This window comes from Choloepus didactylus, chromosome 12, assembly GCF_015220235.1.
Source record: "Choloepus didactylus isolate mChoDid1 chromosome 12, mChoDid1.pri, whole genome shotgun sequence".
NCBI lineage: Eukaryota > Metazoa > Chordata > Mammalia > Pilosa > Megalonychidae > Choloepus > Choloepus didactylus.
In genome coordinates, this window is record NC_051318.1 from 35,949,649 (window position 1) to 35,975,665 (window position 26,017).

Here is a 26,017-nt window from a genome sequence, read left to right on the forward strand (position 1 = left end):
AACACTGGTTAACTAACCCCACTTTAAGATAAGGCCATATGGAAATGAAAACTCAAGGTAAGAGTGAACTGGAATATAATCATTCATTCTCTAAAACTGCAGCTGTGCTTTATATCTCCTCAGGAGTCCATAGAACCTCAAACTTTGAACTTTGAATTGTGGTCACAAAATACAACTGCTTATAGACATCTAGCAGAAGGAAATGAAAAATCTGTAAGAAAAAATCTATTTCAGGTTTCAACTTATTAATAAAAACAATTATTTAAATAATTATTATACAAAGATAAATCACACAAGGAACTGGCTATCAACAACTAATAACAGTATAAATAACAGATAACACAAATAGTCATAAGGACTTAAGACACTGAAATCAGACACACACTATATAACAACTAGGATTTATATTTTCAAAGAAATAAAAGCCAAACTTAAAAATGTGGATAGAAGAAAAATGATAAAAAGCTTTGAAACATATTTGAAAAGAACACACAAAAACTCCAGAACTGAAATATACAATAACTGAAATTAGAAACTCAAAGGACAACTTCATCAATCAACTAAATACAATTCAAGAGAAAGTTAAGGAAAATACGTCAGTAGAAAATATCCAAAAGGATTAAAAATATCAAAAAGGGGATAACAAACACAAAGGATATAGTAAGAAGGTCCAACATAAAGATAATGCATGTTTAATTGGAAGCCTAGAAGGAAAGAGATTGTGTCAAAAGTGATAACGGTAGGTGTGCCAGTTTGAATGTATTGTGTCCCCCCAAATGCCATTATCTTTGATGTAATCTTGTGTGGGCAGACGTTATCGGTGTTGATTAGATTTGCATGGAAATGCACCCCACCCAACTGTAGGTGATAACTCTGAGGAGATATTTCCATGGAGGCATGGCCCCACCCATTCAGGGTGGGCCTTGATCAGTGGAGCCATATAAATGAGCTGACGGGCAGAGGGAACTCAGCGCAGCTGTGAGTGATGTTTTGAAGAGGAGCTACAGACAAGAGGGACACTTTGAAGAAAGTACAGGAGCTGCAGATGAGAGACAGTTTGAAGACGGCCGTTGAAAGCGCTCTTGCTCTGGAAAAGCTGAGAGAGGACAAATACCTCAAGTGCAACTAAGAGGGACATTTTTGAGGAACTGCAGCCTAGAGAGGAACATCCTGGGAGAAAGCCATTTTGAAACCAGAACTTGGAGCAGATGCCAGCCACGTTCCTTCCCAGCTAACAGAGGTTTTCCGGACACCATTGGCCATCCTCCAGTGAAGGTACCCGATTGTTGATGTGTTACCTTGGACACTTTATGGCCTCAAGACTGTAACTGTGTAACCAAATAAACCCCTTTTATAAAAGCCAATCCATCTCTGGTGTTTTGCATTCTGGCAGCATTAGCAAACTAGAACAGTAGGGAATTTTCAAAATACGTTGAAAGACCTCAACCCACAGACTCAAGAAATGCAAAGTCCATATGTATACACATCAGAGAAAAACTGAAGAAAAGCAATGAAAATGGTTCAGAAATGTTACCAAAGAAAAAAATAATAATCTCAGTTAGAATGAGAACTTAAGTCTTACCAGTAATAGCTGGAAAGCAGAAGAATAATATCTTCTACATGTTGAAAAAAATCCTGGCAAACCCAGGATAAATAAAGCCACTGGTTCTCAACAAAAAGTTTGCCACAAATATCCCTCTAAAGGAAATTACATAGGAAGTATTTTAGGCAAAAGAAAAATGAAATCAGAAATGAGGCCAAGTTTCCAGAAACAAAAGAAAAGGGTAAAAATGTAGGAAGATTTGAATGAATGATGAGTATTTAAAATAATAGTAATAGAAATGTCCTGTGAAGGATAATTTCATGTAAGTCAGGAGAGAGAACATGGAATTAAAATGTTCTAAGGACTTTGTACAGCCTAGTGAAAAAGTCTTGATTAATATTAGCCTTCAGTAAGTTAAGGATGTGTATGTTATAAAGAATAGGAACTATCAAAAGATTAGACACAGTGTACATAACTCCCAAACTAGTACAGGATTAAATTACATAATAAATATTGCAAAAGAAAACAAGAAAAAAGAGAAAGAAAATGAAACTACAGAAGTGAAACAAAAATAAAGCATTAAAAAAGACTATAAATTTAAGCCCAAATATATCAGAGTTTACTTGAAATTTCTATAGAGCATATGGTCCAGGTACAAAACAAAGATTAACAAACTTGGCTAAAAAATAGTGCACACTGCTTACAGAGACACATGTAAAATGTATGAATACGGATAGATTGAAAGTAAAAGGATGGAAAAACAGATACAGCACACTAACGATGATCACTGGGGAAGATGCAGAAAACCATCAGGCCATTAGAGACTCCCTACCTGTGGAGGAAGAAAACTCACCTCAGAGATTCTAGGAAACAAAGCCTAAGATCAAGGCCAAAAGAGAACAACAGAAAACACCTGTCATGCCACCGCCAGCAGGCTATCAAGTAAGAGGAGTCTACTTCAGGGAAACAGGCAAGACCATGAAGACAGACCATCTATGAAGCAGAGGATCAGAGGAAAATACCAAAACCAAGGGTGGAATGGGAATGGAGAAAAACCCTCCAGCAACTCTATGGTACCTGGAAGATAACCACAGCAAGAAAAAATCTCCAGCCCTACTCAGCTCCTACCCAGAGTAATTCAAACCCCAACCCCCTACAAAATGTCCAACAGAGGAAGAGCCGAGCCCATTTCCACGCATGAATACTCTATTTACCTCAATGTCTACTGTTTTACACATGGCATGTGGATTTCAAACAAAAATTATCAGTGATACCAAAACTGAGAAAAAAAACTCACTGTTCAGAGAAAAATTCATCAACATCCCTAGATTCAGTTATGATTCAGATATTGAGACAGGGAATTAAAATATAAATAAATATATATATGTTAAAAGTTCTAATGGAAAAGGTAGACACATGCATATACAAATAAAGAATTTCAAAAGAGATGAAAACTAAAGGAAAGAATCAAACGAAAAAGCTAGAAAGAAAAAGCACAACAACTGAGACGAAAAACGCTTTTGATGGGCTCAATAGTAAACTCAACCCAGTGAAGAAAAGAATCAGAGAACTTAAATAATGGACAATAAAAACTAAAAAAACTGAAACACAAAGAGAAGAAAAGAAAGGGGGAAAATGGTGCATGTGAGAAAAGGTGGAACAATGTCAAAAGGTCTTACATACATATAATTATAATCTAAGAAGTTAAGGAAAAAGAAAGTACAACAGTGAAGAAGAACTGGAGAGATCTTCTTTTGGAGAATTTTCCAAAATTAAAAAGAGAGAGAGAGAGACAAACCACATATCCAGAAAGCTTAGACAACAGCAAGCAGAACAAATAACTGCAGAATTGCAGAGACAATCATATTCAAACTGAGTATGAACATACAAACTGAATACTGAAGATAGAAATCCTGAAGGTAGAGGAAAAAGACACATTAAGAAGAACAAAGATAAGAATTAAAACACACTTCTAGTGGCAATTACTTGATTTCTCAACTTCTTCATTTTGGCAGAGGTAGCAGTTCAGCAGTATAGTTCTGGGAGTCATCTGGGGAAATTCAGTCTAGATACCCAACCTCCATCCCTTCCAAACATTTTGTAAGCACCTAATTCCTTACTTTTTTTAATATTTAGAGTGGCTTCTGTTAACACTGCATGAACCCTGACTAATACAATTCATCAAAAGATATGCAAGAAAAATAACAGCGTAATTTCCAATACAAAGTATTAAAGTAACAAAAACTGACCTTAAAATTATAGTGAGACTTATCTGCCATCCCTAATGGATATATTAGCACAAGCATAAAGAACTAAACATGAAGAATTAAATATTTAATAGTTTATGGAGTTAGTTTTAATTTTCACAGAAGAAAAAGGGGTGGATGCAGAAGGGTAAAGTAAAGATACATGAGGAATGAAAAACAGTTTTTCTTACCTGGAGTCTTGTATTCATTTCCAAGAAGTAAAAATTTTTCTTCGAGTCCATGAGGAATTCTACAGTTCCAGCAGAGGAATATTTTACTGCTTTGGCAAGAGCAACAGCTTGTTCTCCCATTGCTCTTCGAGTCTCAGGATCCAGAAAAATGCTACAAATACAGAAAGAGTATTTTTCTACATTGTAAACAAAAATAAAGTTATCAGTCATATAGAATAGAATAAAGTCTTTTAAAAATTTTATTCAGATATAGATTGTCTGTACTAATTTAACATTTAGTAACATCAAACGTTTAAATTAATCAACTTCAGTTTTTACAAAACTAACATTTGAAATTTCCTTATTATACTGCAATTTCAATCCATTTATAAAATACAGAACTACTTTTCAACTAACAAAATTTAACATATATATTCAAAATTGCTTCAAGCTAAAATTGGGAAAATAGTTAGAAAATAACATACATCTAATGAGTCTTCAAAACCTTTGTTTCAAAATACCAAATCACCTCCAACAGGCAAATAATGCCGAAATGCTTTCAGCAAACCCCTAAAACAATGTTAATCAAGTTATTTGTGCATTTTCACAGATTTTGCTCCTATGAAAGTAAGGCTCAGAGAAACCACACACTGACTACTATCCTTGTGGATTAAAATTATTCTCAAATAAGATTTAGGTAATACTGTGTAAAAATTTTTTATTATGGAATAGGGTAATAATTCCTCTATACCTGTGTCCCATATTTAAGAATTATTAAAATATAGCCAATCTTGTCTTTTCTATGCTGCACACTCACTTTTCTATCAGGCCCAGCCATTTATTAAATTTCAAAGCAAATTCCAAATTAGATATCATTTAGTCTGTAAAACTTCCATATGGGTACTCTTTTGTAACATAATCATGCAAAAAAAAAAAAAAATTAACACCATCTCCTTAATAGCATTTAATATCTAGTCAGTATTCAAATTTCCCTAATTATCTCAAATATATTTTATAGCAGATTTGCTTCAATCAAGATCTAACTAAGGTTCAGACGCTGCATTGGTTGGTTTTTTATATCTTTAAGATTCTTCTAATTTGCAGTACCTCCCCACCCTCCAGTTAAGAGAGATGGGATGCTTAGGAACCACTCTTCTGTTTCATTCTTCATATTGTGGGTTTGACTGCATACATCTCCATAGTTTCTTTATTTCTTATAAACTGCTAGTTAGATCTAGAGCCTTGAATAGATTCAAGTGAATTTTGTTTCTGTTTTGGTTTTGGCAAGAATACATCCATAGGTGGTAAAGTGTAATTCCTATAGTCTCTCTTTTTGTGATGTTAGAATTAATCAATGGATTCAGGTGCTGTTAATCTTATTTAACTATTAGAAAGTTTTGCATTAATCATCCACCTAATGGATATAGGCATAGATGACATTTCAGTAACAAATGACTGATAAAACTAAAGCAACCACATGCAACGATGTAAATGAACCCGGAAGACATCATCTTCAGCAAAATAAGCCAGAAACAAAAGGACAAATATTGTATAGTCTCACTAATGTGATCTAACTATAATGAGCAAACTCAGAATTAAATTCGAGAACATAGGTTATCAGGAGATAGAAAGAGGGCAGAGATTGGGCAAGCGAAGCTTAAAGAACAGAGACTGTTCAATAAAGATTGACTGTAAAGGTTCAGAAATGGATACCACAATACTGTGTGATTGTACCACAATACTGTGAGTGTAACTAACAAAGCTGAGTGGGAGTATGGTTGAAAGATGAAAGCTAGAGTCATGTTATGTCATCAGAAGGAAAGCTAGAGGATAAAAACTAGGACTGTATAACTTAGCAAAACCTAGAGTGGACAATGACGGTGGTTAATTATGCAAATATAAGAAAGTTTTTACATGAACGAGAACAAATGTATGTCACTATTACAAGGTGTTAAAAATGAAATAGTAAATGGAAAAAATATAATTGATGCAAACTACGGTCTATACTTAACAGTAACATTATTAGTATTCTTTCATTAATTGTAACAAAAGCAATATACCAAAACCATCAATAAAAGGGGGATATAAGGGAGGGGTATGGGATTTTATTTTTCTTCTTTCTTTTTGGAAGAAATGGGAATGTTCTCATATAAATTGTGGTGGTCTCCCCCCTACGTGGGATCAGACACCCAGGGGAGTGAATCTCCCTGGCAACGTGGAATATGACTCCCGGGGAGGAATGCAGACCTGGCATCGTGGGACGGAGAACATCTTCTTGACCAAAAGGGGGATGTGAAAGGAAATCAAATAAGCTTCAGTGGCAGAGAGATTCCAAAAGGAGCCGAGAGGTCACTCTGGTGGGCACTCTTACGCACACTTTAGACAACCCTTTTTAGGTTCTAAAGAATTGGGGTAGCTGGTGGTGGATACCTGTAACTATCAAACTACAACCCAGAACCCATGAATCTCGAAGACAGTTGTATAAAAATGTAGCTTATGAGGGGTGACAATGGGATTGGGAAAGCCATGAGGACCACACTCCAGTTTGTCTAGTTTATGGATGGATGAGTAGAAAAATAGGGGAAGGAAACAAACAAACAGACAAAGGTACCCAGTGTTCTTTTTTACTTCAATTGCTCTTTTTCACTCTAATTATTATTCTTGTTATTCTTGTGTGTGTGCTAATGAAGGTGTCAGGGATTGATTTGGGTGATGAATGTACAACTATGTAATGGTACTGTGAACAATCGAAAGTACGATTTGTTTTGTATGACTGCGTGGTATATGAATATATCTCAATAAAATGAAGATTAAAAAAAAAATTGTGGTGGTGAATACATAACTATGTGATCATACCAAGATTCACTGATTTTAAACTTAGGATGGATTGTATGGTGTGTGAATAAAACTTCAAAAAAGAAAAACACAAAACAAAACACTTTAAGCACCCAAAAGAAGGAAACCAAACTAAAGATTAACATCATACTATTTCATTGAGTAAAACTTTTATTTTTACCCCTCTCTGGTCTTGTCCTTGCCTTTTTCATAAACTCTGCTAGTGATACTCAGAGCTGTAAGTAACCTTACCATTACACTCAAACAGTAAATTCTTACTAAGAACTGTGTGCATTAAGCTAGAAAAACACATATTCCATATATTTTAGTATTTCACAGTACACAAATACATAATTCAAGCCACTATTAATTACAAATTCTAGTTTTTTATCATTTTGATTCCTTCCTGTTGTTTTAAATTTTCCCTTTCCTAAATAGACAACAAAGGCAAATTTAAAGCAATAGGAATCAAAATGAAACTTAATTTCTTTAAAAGAAGAAGAGAGAGAACAATAATTATGATTCAAGGTTCTCAGTGTGTGAAAGATTTCTAACCCGAAAGACTGAATAGATGTTGAATAAAAAGAGAAATGTTACTAAACTGAAAGTGATAAGGTAGGAAAGAAAACACAAAATTATGAAAGAATTGTGTCAAAGACTGTTCTACCAGCAGCATCCATTCTCTCCTTCTTCCATACCACTAGAATTTTAGCTCAGCATGTGGCCACTTAAGGAAAAAACACATCATTTCCCAGCCTCCCTAGCAAACTGCCAAACTTTAGAGCCTTCCTTTTGCTTCATCTTCTTCATTCCTTCTTCCCTCCTGGTCCTGGGCCATGAGATAGAAAGCCACACTCCAAAAGGGGAGGGGTGGGGGTGGTATCTTATAGGAGTCTAGGTCCCTGAGAACTTTGTAGAAGAGAGCCACAATAATCAGCTCTGGAATGCATATCTTAAGAATTTTAAATGAAAAGAAATAAAGTCCCTGTTATTTTAGATTTTTGCGTTAAAGATGAAATTTAATACTATATCAATATAGGAAGTTAGATTTGTTTTAGTTAAACAAGAAAGAAAAAAGGTAACCTGAACTAGGAGGGGCGGTTGGAGAAAGAATGAGAAATCAATCTAATTTTCTTTAAATCACCATGTTCTTAAACAGAATAGAAATTTCATTTAGTTCCAAATTTCAACCCAAATAGAAGAATTGCTCTAAAATAAATATGAAATTAAAAAAAAAAGAATAGAAGAAATTCTTCTAAAAACATCAGATAAAAATGAACCCAGAAAGTAACAAAACCTAAAGAAAAAAATGATGTTAACACATTAGAAAAAATCAGATAATATTTATAGTTAGAAACACTGCAAAAAAGCTACAGGATCACTTAATATATGAAGATTTTTTTTTTTTAAATACTAGTTATTAATTTTATTGTCAGAGAATTAAAAATACATTAAAAACCTAACTGTGGGGTCTTTCCTAAACATTTTTCTTCTGCTTATGTTTTTTGTTTTAAATAACTTCAAAGTTACAGGAACAGTTGCAAAAACAATACTAACCCCATACAAAGAATTCCATCACACCCTGACCCCCCTCCCCCGATAGCTCAATCCACCAACTTTAACATGCTGCCACATCGCTATTTCTTTCCCTCCCTCCCTCCCTCCCTATCTATCATCCATCATCTATTGCTCTGTCTTCTGAACATGAGAGCTAACGGCACACATCCTTGAACATACACTATAATTCACATATACACTTCCCATGAACATGAACATTCTTTTTTGCAATCCCATTAAGTGCAGCTAAGAAGTACAACAGGTTCAACAATGATACAAAGCTTACATTCTATATTTCCTTTACCTTATTCCTCAACTGTGTCCCTTTGAGCCACCTGTCCTCTATCCTCTAATTCCATCCAAGTTCATCCTTGGCATTCAATCATCTATTTAGACTTTTTTTTTTTTAGTTGTGGGAACATACATACAGCCTAAATCTTCCCATTCCACCCCCTCCCTAGCCTTCCATTAGTGGGATTAATCATCTTTAGAATGTTGTAATGCTCTTTCCCACCATCCATTACTAGAAATTTCCCTTCACCTCAAACAGCAACTCCACCCTCATTTCTTAACTCCCCATTGCACTGTCCCCCATTTCTCTTAACCCGAACTCTACAATTCATCTCTATGGTTACATTCTCTGATAGTTTCTTTGTGTTTGCTGTGGGGGTTAAAATTAACCTCTTATATCCATAACAATCTTGTTTTTCTTTGATACCACCTCCACTTCAATAGGACACAAAAACTATGTTTCTATACTCCTCCATTCCCCTAACTTTATATAGTTGTCTAAAATTACATATTTTACATTGAGTTCAAAACCACTGATTTGTCATTAGGGTTTGTGTAATTTATATCATGTAGGAAGTAAATAGTGGAGTTACAGTTCAAAAATTATTGTCTTCTATTTGTATTCCACTGTGGTTGGAGAATGTGCTTTGAGTGTATTCAATTTTTTTTTTTTTTTTTTAATTTCTTGAGGCTTGTTTTATGTCCCAGCTTATGGTCCCTTCTGGAGAAAGATCCATAACCACTAGAGAAAAATGAGTGTCCTGGTGCTTTGGGATGTAAGGTACTATATATTTCTGTTAAAATTCTCTACATCTCTTTCTTCTTTCTGTTGTTTCTCCGTTGGTAGGGTTCCCTTTAGAATCTGAAGTAGGGCAGGTCTTTTATTGGCAAAGTCTCTCAGGATTTGTTTGTCTGTGAAAAATTTACGCTCTCCCTCAAATTTGAAGGAGAGTTTTGCTGGACAAAGTATTCTTGGTTGGAAATTTTTCTCTCTCAGTATTTTACATATGTCATGCCACTGCCTTCTTGCCTCCATGGTGGCCACTGAGTAGTCGCAACTTAGTCTTATGTTGTTTCCTTTGTATGTGGTGAATTGCTTTTCTCTTGCTGCTTTCAGAACTTGCTCCTTCTCTTCAGTATTTGACAGTCTGATCAGAATATGTCCTGGAGTGGGTTTATTTGGATTTATTCTATTTGGAGTTCGCTGGGCATTTATGATTTGTGTATTTATATTGTGTAGAAGGTTGGGGAAGTTTTCCCCAACAATTTCTTTGATACTCTTTCTAGACCTTTACCCTTCTCTTCCCCTTCTGGGATACCAATGAGTCTTAAGTTTGGACGTTTTATTTTATCTATCGTTTCCCCGAGATCCATTTTGATTTTTTCAATTTTTTTCTCCATTCTTTCTTTTGTTCTTTCATTTTCTGTTCTGTGGACTTCTAGGACACTGAGATGTTGTTCAGTTTCCTCTAGTCTTGTATTGTGAATATCCAGAGTCTTTTTAATTTGGCCAACAGTTTCTTTTATTTCCACAAGATCTTCTATTTTTTTATTTAGCCTTGCAATGTCTTCTTTATGCTCTTCTAGGGTCTTCTTTATGTAGCTTATATCCTGGGCCATGGTCTTCTTGATGTCCTTTAAATGCTTTGCCAAGCTTTCATTCCTCGATTGTATTTCTTTGATTAATTCTGCGAGGAACTTCGTTTCTTCTGATAACTTGATTTGCGTGTTTGGAGTTGGATTCTCCATATCGTCTGGTTTTATCATATGCATTGAGATTTTCTGTTGTTTCTGGCCTCTTGGCATTTGCTCTGCTCGACAGGGTTCTTTTAATTTGTAAAAAAAAAAAAAAAAAAAACTATCTAATTTTTCAGAAACACTGTTTGGTGACATACACTTTCTCTAACCAGCAGATGGCATCTGTGAGTCACCTATACTTCTCAAGTCAGTTCTCCACCTTGTCCCCAAGTTACATGGGGAATCGATTCGGGGAATCGATTCTTGTGGGGTCCAGCCGGAGAACTCAGCCTGGGTGTGTTGCTGGAGCTGTCCGCCCTGAATGTGGGGCGCTTGTACGGGTGGTCAGGGAGGAAGGACAGCCTCAGTATTCAAATCCCCCCGGTTCCCAGAGATCAAGGCCGCCGCAAGAGTCCAAGCCTTCATTTCATTTCAGACCCAGCCCCTCTCTCTTGATGTCCCACAAACCACCGGACTTGGCGTAGTGTCTCTGGGATCTCCGAGCAGGTCCCCCCACCCAGCCGCGATCCTCCAGGACCTCTGCTGAGGTAATGCTGTGCTACATCACCAGCACGCGTTGTCCCTCAAGGGAAGCCCCGGGCCGCCAGGCCAAGCCGGCTCGCTTTCAGCCTTATGCAAAAATGGCTGAACGGGGTGTCTCCACACCCCCCTCCTCACACAGTTCCTCCTTCCCAGCTCCAGGACAACTGGCAGGGCTCTGGGCTGTGGGCACGGCCCCAGGCAGGAGTTTATCCAGCCCTCCCGGGAGCGAGCTGCTAGCCGCGGGGATTCTTTCGGCTTCCGGCTCTCCACTCCGTTCCCCCAGCCCCAGGGATATCTGCAGCGGGCTATCTTCCAGGCCAGACACCAAGAGGCCGGCCCAGCCCCCTCTTGCTGTGTTTTACTGCGTGTTTCCCACGATCGCACCTGCAGCCGCTCCTGGCTTTCCCCTTTTTTCCTTTTTTTTTTTTTTAAATTAAAAGAGCCCGTTGGTCTCCAGATGCCAAACCCTGGCTTCCCCAGATCACCACGTGGCTGCGGGACTTCCAGCCAGCTTACTCACTCGTTTCAGAATGCAGACTCTCAGCTTCACCAAGTATACAGCCCCTGGGAACTAGCAGATCTCGTCCAGCTGGCACATCACTGTAACCGGTATTCTGGGTCACTCTCTGGTCCTTATCTAGAGTTTTCCACGGAAGTGTTCCTTAGCCCTGTCTCTCCTAGCTGCCATCTTGGTTTCTCCCCATGAAGATTTTAAATGGGGAATAATTCAGAAAAGTCATTTATAAGACATCCAAAAAACAGGTGAATAAGAAACACAGATCTTGGGGTACTATTATAGAATTGTTGCCCCCAAATTTTCATTTTGTTTTACTTCAGAACTTTACCAACCTGATATTTTATCACCACATCCTCACCTATTGCCAGCAAGCACTCAAGCTCAATATCAATTAATTCATACATTATTAAAAAATCACCTATAATGAGAGAGTCAAGTAATCCAGCAGTTAAGAAAGAGCCTGACCAGATTACTGGTTTTTTTTCTGTATTCTCTATTGATAAAAGGACACTTCATTTCACTATTATGAAACAATATTAAAAGATATTTAATTCATCATTATAAAGTTCAACTTTTTTCACATGAGAAACTAGCACCATATTTGTAGACATTTTAAGTTACTGTTATAAAAAGATTTCAACTGTTCCTCCTTAACGCAAAAAGGATTTACTTAAATTATTAATGCAAAACAATAATAGCTACACTTTTATTCAGTGGAATACTTCACTGAAATATTATCAACTCTAGGGCTAGGATGAACAGGGGTTATGTTCACTTAAAGTTTTTAAAGAATTATTTCATAAAGTAATCAATGTATTTTTCTCTTTTTTTCTCCTGAGAATGCATTAGAAACATAGTAATAGAATCCAAGAAAAGAACAGAAACACATGGGGGGGTGGAGAATATAAACCCACATAAAGTAATAAGAAGGGATATCAATGAAAAACAGAAGGTAGGAGGAGTACGGTACAGAAAAATACATATGAGAAAAGAAGCCATAGGACAGATAAGGAAATAAATGTGTTCCCCGAAATTCAAGCGATACTCAAGACAAAAAAATTTCAAGTGTATTTGAAGACAGGAAGCATAACCTCCAGAGGGAGAAAATAATAAGATTCTTCTCTAAACAAATAATCATATTTTAAAAAGAATAGTAGGATAGGCATAGACACCTCTCTGCATCCTAGTATTTATGGATAGAAACAAACAATTAAATAAATAATGAGTAGCAATATGTTGGTAATAACAAAGCCAGATGTTCTGGTTATCAACTGCTGTACAACGTATCATCCCCAAACTAAATGTATTAAAGGAACACCAATCATTTTATCATTATCCCTCACAGTTCTAGGGTTGATTGGCTTTAACTGGCTTGGGATCTCTCATGCAGTTGCAATCAGATGATGCCTTGAGTTGGAACAGTAGGAGACTTGAGGAAATGGGGGTTGGCATGCCAACTCATGTACCATGTAGACGGAGTATCATGGCCTGTTCAAAGTATTTATTCAGATGGGCTACTCTGAGCCTCCGCACATTAGGTCTCAAGAGAAGTATCCCCCCCAAAAAAGAAACAGAAGTTGCCTTTTTTTTTTTCTGAAATGCCCTCTTTTGCTGTATTCTTCTGTTCGTCAAAGAGAGAAAGGGCGTAGATCCCAAAGGGAAGAATGTCAAATAATTTTAGGACTGTGTTTTAAAACTACTATAATATACCCTTCAGATAGCATAATTTACATTCTTCCCATATGCAAAAAAAAAAAAAAATCATCATCAAAAACTTCCTTCTATCTACTCCCTGAGCATTAAGGTCAGGCTCAGAGAGTAGAATCTCAATATCTAAATAAGGTCTAGGTAAGGATAGGGATCCTAGGGTGCAGTTTCTCCTACACAGCTCCTCATATTTGATTCCTCTTGATCAAAAGTTCTGTCAACTAAAAACAACAAGCTATTTCTTCCACAAACACTCAACATACAATGGTCAGAAAGGCAAAAGATAACCATTTAGAAATTCAAGTTACTGCAGAGGGAAAACAAAAGGCACAGTGCATAGTGGGACATGGCAATTTTGAAATCAAGCTAGGCTCATGTTGTTTGTAGCCAATTCCTAGATTAGGACTCAACCTACATTCTGGAAGTGATTCTCTTGTAAGCTTTGGGACTGCCCTTTGGGGTATTAATTCCACCCTCTGAATTATCCTTCCTTTCCTGTAAAATGTTGCCTGTCTTTGCAGCTAAGTGTTTTTGTCAGCCTGGTGCCTGGCTGTAGAAGTTTGTAGAAGACCTCTTTTCATTTTGAACTGTCTCTGTCCCTTTCATTCCAAACTGGTAATATGTTCATCAGAACAATTCTCTTAAAAACTTCTCTACATTTTCCATGAATCTTATATGGGTTCATGTCATTAGATAATCTAATCTCTAGAATGACTAATCTCTCTAAAATGAAAGATGAGAGAGAAGGAGAAAGAAAGAGAGAGAGAGAGAGAATGAACTAACTCACTCACTCCAAAACTTAGTGACTTATAACAGTCAGTTCATTATTTTTTCTCACATTTATAAGAATTGACTAGGCTCAAATAGGTGGTTCTCCTTTAAGGTCTCTCATGCAGTTGCAGTAAGACAATGGATGGAGCTGGAATAGTAGAGAACTGGAACAGCTGAAGAGTGAAAAGACATCTCTACACCTATCTCTTTCCATTCAGTCTCAGGAGTTTCCATGCTGTCTCTCTCTGAGGGCTACATTGGCCTTTTTTAAGCAGGGTGGCTGGGTTTTAAGAATAAGCATCCCAAGATACAGGAATTGTAAGCTGGCAATTTCATAAGGCCTGGGCACAAAACCTGGTACAGCATCACTTCCACATATTCTATTGGTCAAGCAGTCATAGGGCACAGAATCAAGGGGAATGGACATAGATGTCTCTCAGCCCACCAATAAGAGACATGTGAAAGGATGTGGGGAACATGTTTAAAAGCATCAAAACATACCACACTTTTAAAAATTGATATAAGTAGATTAGATTTTTATAATTACCCTATATTAAAAATTCCCTCATATTCATACCCTTTTCAAAAATTATATACACATCACATAAAGGCATGCTGCTGATGATGATTAATGCTATATATGCCTACATTCTTTGGTGCCTGGTTGTTAAATCAACCTAGAATCAAAGCAGAAATGGAGCTCCAAGGAATTGTTATACCAAACACATGAAAGAAGGCCTAGAGAAGTACCCAATGTGGCTGTGGTAAATAAAGGAATTTCCAAGAACCATGCTCCAGAATTTCATGGTAGGGTAAGTTCAGAATATTCAGGATCAACTTTATGAAACCTTCTCAAATATTAAAGTCTGGAAGAATGTATGCCAGAAATTCTACATTCCTAGAAACACTAGCATGGTTATACTACTTCTACAAAAAGGGAGAAGTCACACTTGGCTGTCTACTCAACTTTCTTCTTTCTAATAAACCCCAATTTATTTTTCAAGTATCCTCTCACTTTCATGCAGCTAGTTACTTCAAAGGGAGGTAGGCCCAAGCCTATGGGAGATAAATTATGACTGCTACGCCAGCACTTTTCAAGGAGAGTACTATCACAATTTAAGGGGGAGGGAGGTCATTTTTTTTTTTTTAATGTTACAAGACCTTTAGCATCCTTGGCCCCAGTCCAAAGAATGCCATGAAAAAAATAAAAATGAAAACTTCTAGCCCAAATTAGTCTTCATGGTGTAATTATCATTTCTATCAGGTAATTAGGAACAAGCATGGGATACAATTCTGGTCAATGAGATATGAGAGAAATTTAAATCGGTTTGGAGACATCTGTAAAAGGCTTTTTTTCACTGATAAAAAAAGAAAAAAGGAAAGGGAAGGGAAAGAGAAAGGAAAGGGGAAGAGGAAAAAGGGGAGGAAGGGAAGGGGAAGCAGAGGGGAAGCGAAGGAAACACATGGGAAGGAATAATGCCTCTTCTTCCAACAGAATTCTGTTTGTCAGGATACAACGTGCAGGTCTGCCAGCTGTCATGAAGTTAGCCAAAGCACCAACAATGGCAGTACAGATACATGGATAAACCATGGGTCTTTGATGACGGTGTTGAATTAATAAATTGGCCAATCCTTTGAGCTGCCCTAACTCAAGAATTCTTGTTATGTTGCATAAAAAATTTGTCATTTAAATCTAAGATGAAGTTTTCTAGAAAGCCTTCCTGACCAAAAGGGGGAAGAGAAATGAAACAAAATAAACTTTCAGTGGCTGACAGATCGCAAATGGTTTTCAGTGTACTAGAATAGCTAGAAGGAAATATCTGAAACTGTTGAACTGCAATCCAGAATCCCTGATTCTTGAAAATGATTGTAAACAATTGTAAAACTATATAGCTCATGCGGTATGACTGTGTGTGAAAACCTTGTCGCTCACACTCCCTTTATCCATATACGGACAAATGAGTAGAAACAAAGGGGGACAAAAGTAAATGAATAATAAGGGAGTAAAAGGAATATGAGATGTTTTGGGTGTTCTTTTTTACTTTTATTTTTATTCTTATTCTTATTTTTTTGGAGTAATGAGAAGGTTCAAAAAAATTGACTGTGTTGATGAATGCACAACTATGAGATAATGCTGTGAACAACTGATTGAACACTTTGGATGCCTGTATGGTATGTGAATATATATTAATAAAATTGCATTTAAAAAATAAAAAGAGAATAATTGAAGAAAAAAAAAAAAAGATGGAGTTTTCTATTACTAACAACCCAAAGCCTCAATTGACAAAAGCCTCAATTACTAGAATACTGTGGAAGATCAAGTGGCAAATTCTTAATTACAAAATGCACACTAATAGAGTCTACCATGAATACTAAAGAAATTTTAACCTATAAAAAGGAAAGCACATATAAGAAATAAATAAAAATAGATTATGAATGTTCATTGGGAGAGACTCTCACCTTGGTGCTTCCTCCACCACCTTTTGATTTCTTCGCTGAACTGAGCACTCTCTTTCATTGAGCCACAAGGCATTTCCATGTTTATCACCTAAAACCTGAAAGAGTAATATGATTTGAAAAAACATATAGCCATACCCCACAAATATGTCCCCAGTTAACATTTTCCCTGTACAACACCTCTTGGTTTTTTAAAACTCAAACCTCATATGTACCTCTGTAAACATTAATTTTAGTTGATGTTAATAGAGGAAAACTTTATATTTGGAATCCCAAAATGCAATAAAATGTTAAAAATATCAGAAAAAAACTCTCATATTACATTTCAAATACAATTGGTAAAACATCAGAATCAACTGAACAAATTTTGTAAAGGACACTGAGTGTCAATAAGGAATACACATTCTGGAAGTCAATGGTGCTTAGGAGAGGCACCACACTGCTATTACAAAAAATTATTTGCTGTTAAACAAATTAAATATTTGTGGGTCAGGAAATGATGTTGAATGGATTTATTTCCCAAATGATATTGTTACTTATATATGACTGTTTTTACTGAGCTTTATTTATGTTAAAGAAAACTGGTAGAAGGTTCAGGGCAAATATCTAACACATTAAGATTTTTTTCCATTTTCAACCATGGGAAATAGGCTACAATTACCAGATAAAATACAAGACGCCCAGTTAAATTTCAATTTCATATATGCAACAAATAATTTAGTAGAAATATGTCCCAAATGTTGCATGGGACATAGTTTTACTAAAAAATAAAAATAGATAGATAGGTATCATTGTTTATCTGAAATTCAAATTAAACTGGGTATCCTATATTTTATCTGCTAAACCTGACAGCCTTAATACAGTTTCTTTGTTAATGTTTCTGCATAGAATTTTTTATTTTTCAGGAATGGATTAATCTATTTTCAGGATTAAGAGGTAGGTGTGCATTCTGAATACCTATATTAGGTTCACAGGGGTAAGAGAACTCTTCTAGAAGCAAAAAGATTTGGTGCTAATTTTAGCTCTCAGTAGCTACCCAACAACCCTGAGCGAGGCCTACTGTTTCTTCATGTATTATAAACAGATAATATCATCTTAATATTATATATGACTGCTGAAAAAATCAAATTAAAAAAGATCATGGTTATATTTATAACAGGTAAAGTAAGCTATAAAATGAATAGCTAAAATATGATTGCAAAGTTAATTTTTAGGAATAAAGCCTACCTAAAATTCAAGAACTATTCCAAACAATAAAGGAAAACATTAATGTTAGAATTTTATTTTATTTCGAAGACTGTTGAGGTGGCTGCATGAAGTGTATCTAAAAATATTAACTATTTTAAATCATTAAAATATTTGTAGACCTTTTTTTTTCATTCTGACAAGGAAGTGAAAGTAGACTCAGTCTCTGAGAAATAAAACCACAATAACCAAGATTTTCCAATTACAAAATATTATTTTCTTGCAACAGAATCAAGAGTTTGGTTTTTTCTAAAGTCTATATAGTCTTCCAGCTCATTTTTTAAAGCTCTGTTCGTTTACTAGGTATTCAACAAAAATTATTTTCACAATGATTTATTCCATTCAATAAATGAGGGAACTAAGTAAAAACAATATAAATTAAAAGTGCTTGTAAGGGAGTTAATCCTCAAATACATAATGTATTTTGAAAAACTTTTAATATAGACTTTACAGATCTACATGTACTCAATATGGAAAAATCTCCAAGATATACTGCTTACTGAAAAAAAATCTTCATTGGAATAGACTGTGCCATTTAAGGTAAGACCTTTAGCGTCGCTGAACCCAGCCCACAAAATTCCAGTAATGCTCTGCGTAAGAACCACTGGTTTAAGCCAAACAGAATGATGCCATTCATACTGCCTGTGCAGTTTCAGCATGGGAAAGGTACAGAGTTAAATGCAATTGGTATAGAAAAAAGAAAGAATATATGATGTACACATATATATTTCATAAACTTTCTACAGATGGATTATTCAAGAAACGATAATAATGCTTGCAAGTAAGGATAGAAACCAAGGAACTTAAAAGACAAGGGTGAAAGGGATGCTTACCTTTTACCGAATACCCTTTATCATGGGCATGAATTACCAAATGTAAATGATTAAATAAAGGAAAATAAGCAAATATAAAACATCCCAAGTGTAGACTGGATGCGGAAAATGTCAGTTTTACCTATTTAGGATTATTGAGAGACACTTTCACTTATGTTTTTAAAATATCTTTAGACTACATGCCATGCCTAATTTTTAAAAATTAAAAGCTGATATAGATACAAAATCACGTAATATGATTTAACAAACATTTTTTAAGTACCAGTAATATGAGATACTGATGTGGTTGCTGGGGTCAGCAAAATGAGTAAGACTTAGCCTCTGTACTCAAGGACCTCACTGTCTATTAGAAAACTCACATAACTAAAGATAAAATAACATAAGTGGTTGTGCTGGTTTGGAGCTGATACACATCCATTCCTGTGGATGCAGACCTATTGAGGGTAGGACCTTTTGATTAGGTTGTTTCCACTGAGATGTGACCCATCCAATTCAAGGTGGGTCCTACTGCTTTACTGGAGTCCTTTTATGAGAGGATAAAAGGCAGAAAAAGCCAAGAAACTTTAGAGAGAGAAAAGCCCCAGAGGAGCTAAGAGAGGGTCCACAGAGGAAGCCACCGGAACCAGAACTGAAAGCATTGAAACCCAGGAGCAAAGAACCAGCAGACATTGGTGATGTGCCTTCCCATGGGACAAGAGGTGTCCAAATCCTGGCAGCCTTTTTTCAGAGTCCAGATATCATCTTGTTGATGCCCTAATTTGGACATTTTCATGACCTATGAACTATAAATTCTAAGTTAATCAATCCCCATTATAAAAGCCAACCAATTTCTGATACACTGCATTCCAGCAGCTTTAGTAAACCAAAACAGTAGACTTCTAGCAGCAAGAACTAGCACTAGATGTGGAATACAGAGAAGGGGAAAATTAATTCTACCCCTAGGATATTAAATGAGAGGCAGCCCAAATATCCTCCCTAAACTAATTTAAATATGCAACTGCTTGCTCAACACCTACACTTAGATGCCTAATGGGCATCTCAGTCTTGATTTGTCCACTACCATCATCCTGATTTCCTCCCCCAAACATGCACTTCTCACAGTTCTTCCTATCTCAGTAAATGGCAGCCCATTCTTTGAATTGCTCAGGCCAAAACCTTAACATCATCTTTGACGCCTCATTTTTTTTCTTACACATCACATCCAATCAGAAAATATGGCCTACCTTCACAAAAACCACCTTCTGCAACCTCCACCAATACTACCCCTGTCCAAGTTGCTATCTTCTCTTACCAGAATTACTGCAATAACCTAAGGGATCTCTCTGTTTCAACTGCTGGATTTAGAATTGCTAAGGACTAGGGACTTCTTTGTATCTCCCTTTTTCTATCTTACTGAATGGAGGTATTTATTGCAGTTTCCAATCCTTTTCCACCATATTAGGTTAGGGGTATCACGCTGTCTTTAAATTCAGAGGTCTTTCCTCCAGAAGAACTGTTCTTGAGAGGGCATATAGAGAAGTCTCATCCACACCTGAACCAAATTAGAAGATGAGATCCTGGTCCTGTGTCAGCTAGTATCAAAAGATGGCCCCCAATGCAACACAAATCCTAATATTTACACACCACCACTACACTGAAAATTACAAAACACTGCTGAAATTAAAAAATATATAAACAAATGAGATATTCCAGTTCATAGATTACAAATTCATGATTGTTAAGATGTCAATTTTGCCGAGAATAATCTCTATATTCAATACAATCAAATTTCCATGGAGGACAGGGTGGGGACAACAGACAAAGTCTAAAATTTATATGGAAATGCAAAGGACCTAAAGAGAGACAAAACAATTTGAGGAAGAGCAATAAATATGGAGCACTTATAATACCAGATTTCCAAACTTATTACAAATCCACAATAGTTAAGACAGTGACCAAATATCACTTAATTTAAAACAAATCGTCACTGTAACAAATGATGCCAGAGAAATTTGATATGATAATGAAAAACACAAACTCATAACAAACACAAAAATTAATTCCAGGTAAGGTTAAGAAAAAAATAAAATAAAGCTCTTCAAAGAATACAAAGAATAATATCTTCATGAACATGTGATATGCAAAGATTTCTCACAATGGACACAAAAATTATTTTAAACTAAACTTCATTAAAATTAAGAACTCCTGTTCCTCAAAAGACAGTATTAATAAAATGAATAGGCAATTCACAGACTGGGAGAGGATACGTACAACACATATAAATAGCAAAGGATTCATATTCAAAATAGATAAAGAACTCCAACTCCATTTTAAAACATCCAATTTGAAAGAGGGGTAGGGATGAAAGACTTGAGCAGGTACTTCGCAAAACAAATGATCAATAAACATAGCAAAATGTGCTCAACATCAACAGTGATGAGGGAAATGTATACTAAAGCAAAGTGATACAATTACATGCCCACCAAAACAGGTAAACATTAAAAAAGACTGGCAATATCAAATGCACAAATGGATAGTAGCAACAGAAACTCTCAAATATTGCTTGTGGGAATGTATGTTGTTACAACCAGAGTATCTACTAAAGCTAAACATAACCTTAATATGTAACCCAACAATTCTTTCAGTATATCCTAAAGACCTGAATGTATATGTTCATAAATAGTTTATTCATAACATAAAAAAAGTGGGGGAAAAAACCCACAAAAGTCCAGCAACAGAAAAATGAGTAAACTGTGGGTAATGCAAATAGTAGAATACCACAGAGCAATATTTGAAAGCTACTGATACACATAGCCACATGGAAGAATCTCAAAAATGAAGTTTAAGAACAGGAATTACTTTGAGTGGTCAGGAAGGAAGATTGCCTGGGAAGAGGTATGAAGGAAACTATTGGGATAATAGAAACGTTCCATACCTAGATCTGGATAGTTGTTACACAGGTATGTGTATGTGTATGAGAATTTCCTTGAGCTTAAGGTTTGTGCAGTTCACTTTATATATGTGATACCCTGATTTAGAAAATCTAAACCAATCAACCAACCAACAAACAAAAGCAAAACCTGCTAGCCTCAGAAAGACATACGTTATGTTCAATGTTTTAAAAATCTCAACTGGAAAATTTGAGGATCTACCCATAAATAATATCTATGAAAAGTGATAATTGAAATTAAAGAAGAAACTGACAAATGTGGACTTTTTATTTCATGCTTCCATCAGAAAGAAAAAGTTCAGTAAATAACTTTTCATTTCATTTTCTGGTTCTCTATTCACACCAAATAAAGAAAACATAGACTTCAAATTCAATGATTTCCAAGTTGATATAGCTAAATATAAATTCATAACGATGTGTAAAATTAGCATGAAGGCATTTCCAAGAGAAATATGGAAACTTCAGTAGACATGTCCTCTTTTTCTATATTTTATTTCAGAAAACACTTTTTTTTTTTTTTTTTTTTTTTTGCCAAAGCCTGCACACCCGCAACAAGCACTATACTACAGCCTTCTCTGAATAAAAGATGTTTTACTCATCTCCATGCTATCAGCTCTAAGCAGAATGTATGTTACGGTGAGGTACTCAAACATTTGATGAACTGAAATGACAGGAGTCCAGGTCAGACACTTTTCTTTAGAATTACTGAATAATTTTCTAGGAGAATACATTTTTCCTGGCTGGATATTGTGGAACTGTTTCATTTTGGAGCTGTGTCTCTATATCATTCCCCACCCAGACCAACTCCGTGGCACTTTAACAAGAAGTACACCAGATTCCAAAAGTAAAAAATTATTTTGTACTTATTCAAACATACCAGAAAAATTCACAAGCATTCTCAGTGGAAGAGAGGATGCGTTTCCAATAGGAATAAGTGAGGCTATTTTAAAGACATTATAATTAGAAAGCATTTTCAAATGTACCAACCTGGATTTCTATATGACGAGGGTTATCAATAAATTTTTCTATTAATAGTCTATCATCACCAAAACTGGAAGCAGCTTCCTGAGATGAAAATCTAAAACCATCCCTAAAAAGAAAAAAGAACAGTCAGAACAACAAAACAAGTACACCTCTTATTATAAAAGAAAACAAAATCAATTAAATATTTATTTTGGCTTTACTTCTGAACAAAGCAGAGAAAAATTCACTTAATGTACAGCTAACTAAGTTAACCTTGATTCAACAGCAACCCTTCCACTCTTTAGCTCTGTGGCCTTGGGTGAGTTATTTAACTTCCCTGATCCTAGATTTTCTATTTATAAAACAGAATAGTGATGCTTATATCACCAAATGTTAAATATGAGATATTTTTAGTCAATCATATAAAACATAAAAGATTAGTCCTATTGCATCAACCATATTAATTTTAATTACTACATGCAAATAATATAATTAAGATTAGGCTGCAACTCCGATATTAATTTCACTAGTGAAAAATATTAAAACATTGAACAATTTTACTCAGAATTCTGAAGATGCAAACAAAAATGTAAAGGTCTAGCCAACTGTACAACTAGTACAGAATTACCACAAGTTTACTCATTAAGACTTCAACATACAATAGGACAAATCTCAAAAACACACTTCCTGGTACTTTAAATATACACTTCTAAATGCCATTATCTCCTACATGCCCACTCAGCTCCATAAATTGTATCTACTTCTAAATGCTTCAAAATTAATAATCAAGAGATAAATATAATTTTTAAAATAAAACTACGGATTTAATTATTTCCTTATACATGCAGGATTTTCTTTCTAAACTATAATTTAAATCATTATTAAAATATGCTGACTAAATTCATACACTATGGGATGGTTTAATTTGGTCAGTCTATTAAAAAATCAAACTTGCTTCCCTAAAACTAATTGAGTTTTATTTTCCGTTCATTGATATATTCAGAATATGAAGTTTAATTCTTTTCACATGCAAGTTTCCTATTCTTAAGATTAAATATCTATATTTACTATATAGCATTAAAACCAAAGTCTACTAATCTTTTTAATTTGAAGACAGTTAATCAATATTGGAAAAACTATCAGATCTGTTTTTATGCTTGAAACACACAACCTCGTAAGGACTGAGTAGAAAACAAATCTCAAAACGTACTGAATATATCTCAAAATTGCATTAAAAAAACAAAAACAACTCCTCTACTAATGAAAATGTTCTAAAACTGATCACAGTGATATATGCACAACTATGTGATAATACTGTGAGCCGCTGATTGTACACTTACTATGATTTGTATGGTGTATGAATATGTCTCAATAAAAATTTTATTTAAAAAAAACACTGCAAAAATGTATTTCTCAGACTTCTCAGGAAAAGATCTTCTTAGTCCTTTTGATTTAAGGAAATGGAATTCAGATCTCAGAAGATTGCAAACTTCAAAGAAATCAGAAGCACAATGAATCAGTTTTAAAAAACCATAACTGGTCTTTTCTTCAGACTGGATATAATAATTCAGAAAGTAAATATATAGCACTTAATAGTATGTCTCTGCTGTAATGACTGAAAGCTTTCATTTTGTATTTAAACTAGAAGTAAAAACTCAAAGTCGCTAAAATAAAATATCTTGAAGTTTGAAAGCATCACGAACGTATTTTGGAATTCATGGCAGACTGTATTAAGAGCAACATCATTTGTTAAATTAAGTCATAAATCCATTCAACAAGTATGTAGTTATCACCAAAATATGTGCCTGACACACAGGTGGTTGCTGGAAATACAAAACAAAAACAGAAACTGCCCTCACAGTGCCTAAAGTCTAGTTTAGATATTCCAAAAAGGAGACATGATCATTCATGCTATAAAATTGCACTGAACTTTGGATAGGGAAAGGAAAGTCAGAGATTATAAGAATGTCTGAGAACATTTTCAACAACTTTCATGATTTTCATTCCATTCTCATTTATTATACGATAACCTCAAACACTAATAAATATTCTTCTTTTAAACATTTTTCAGATGTCCTAAAGATTCCAAAATGAGCCATTCATGCTACCTCCCTGGAAAAGCTTAGAAAAGATTTAAGAGGAAGACACCTCTTGGGATAAAAGAATAAAGCAATTACTGTCTACTAAGTTTTCATTTATATCCAAAAATGCTGAAATGTTGTGGATATACCAAAAAAGAAAAAAGAAAAAAAAAAAAATCTTCCACAAGACAGGAATAAGTATTCTATGGGCCCATGGATTCAAAGTTAAGAATGCTGATCTAAAACAAACTCCATGGAAGAAGGATTTTTGGGGGAGCTACTTGGTTCATTGTCACATAGCTAGAAGAATGCCTGCCTCGTAATAGGTTCTCAAAAAAATACCGCAAATCCAAGCAATGATTCAGAGAGAATAAATACGATGGGAGAAGAGAATCTGATGTTACCTCAGTCAATATCTAGTGTATCAGTGCCACAGTGAAAGTTGTTTTGGTGTTTAAAGACTTTGTATTTGTCGTATATCATCACCCCACAAAACAAGCCAGTTACTTTACTTGATGCTCAACGAAAGAAACGATGATAAAAGCCATTTTTCTTTTAAGTTAAAATCACCTATCCATTCTCTAACATGGTACTTTCCCATAAGACTGTGCAGGATAATACTGCCTCCAAGACATTTTCACCTTACTTGCTAACTTTAGAGCCTAAATCTGAGTTAGGTTTGGATTCCATTGTACTGGACAACTTTCACATTAACTACTCCAGATCTGTCCCTAAGCTACATACTCTATCAGCCTCCTCTGAACTATTTTCTCTGAAACTGACTACAATTGAAGCCAACCATCTCCCCTAACCCATGCTTTTGTTAATTTCATCTGTCATTTATGCCAACCAACCAATCCATTTCATGTTTCAACATCAATTCCCTCCTAAATCCATTCCTTTTGTCCGTCTCAACTCATATTTATCAGGACTCCAATTAGTATCAAAACTAGATCCTAGCTTTCCCTTCCGACAGCTTCTTCCTTCCCGCCGCCCCCGGAGGATTCTCTACCCTATGGTGCAGATGAAAAAGCAAGTAGCAACTGGACAGGAGAGAAATGGCTTTGAAACAGATTTCCAGCAACAAGTGCTTTGGAGGATTACAGAAAGTGTTTGAACATGACAGTGTTGAGCTGAACTGCAAAATGAAATTTGCTGTGTACCTACCACCAAAGGCAGAAACTGGAAAATGCCCCGCACTCTACTGGCTGTCTGCAGGTACCAGACCCCAGCCCCAGACACTCAGGCAGAGACCAGACTCCAGGCCCCGAGAAGATCGGTGTGGACACGGCCCTTGGAGCCAGGAGACAAGAATCCTCCTCTTTTCACAGACATCTGAGATGCAGAGAGGTAGAAGAGCCGCCAACACTCAACAGCAAGTTGGTGACCAGTATAGAAATAGATCCCAGCTTCTTGACTCCCAGAGACAGTTTGAAGACAGCCGTTGAAAGCAGACTCTTGCTCCAGAGAAGCTAAGAGAGGACAAATACCCCAAGTGCAACTAAGAGTGACATTTTTGAGGAACTGCAGCCTCGAGAGGAGCATCCTGGGAGAAAGCCATTTTGAAACCAGAACTCTGGAGTAGACACCAG

The 26,017-nt window shown here is 35.6% G+C and overlaps 1 protein-coding gene across 4 annotated transcripts in view; it reads right to left on the minus strand.

Annotated features, from left to right (window-relative positions):
• PCCA (propionyl-CoA carboxylase subunit alpha) overlaps positions 1-26,017 on the minus strand; it is a 599,270-nt gene that overhangs the window by 363,107 nt on the left and 210,146 nt on the right. For all 4 annotated transcript variants that reach the window (XR_005211057.1, XM_037799856.1, XM_037799855.1 and 1 more), the window contains 3 exons: positions 22,369-22,471; positions 16,378-16,472; positions 3,981-4,131 (listed from right to left, as the gene is read on the minus strand). Coding sequence is in view for 3 of the 4 variants with exons in the window: in XM_037799856.1 (XP_037655784.1) it covers positions 3,981-4,131; positions 16,378-16,472; positions 22,369-22,471 (349 nt within the window). In the remaining variant the exon portion in view is untranslated. The remainder of the gene's footprint in view (positions 1-3,980; positions 4,132-16,377; positions 16,473-22,368; positions 22,472-26,017) is intronic.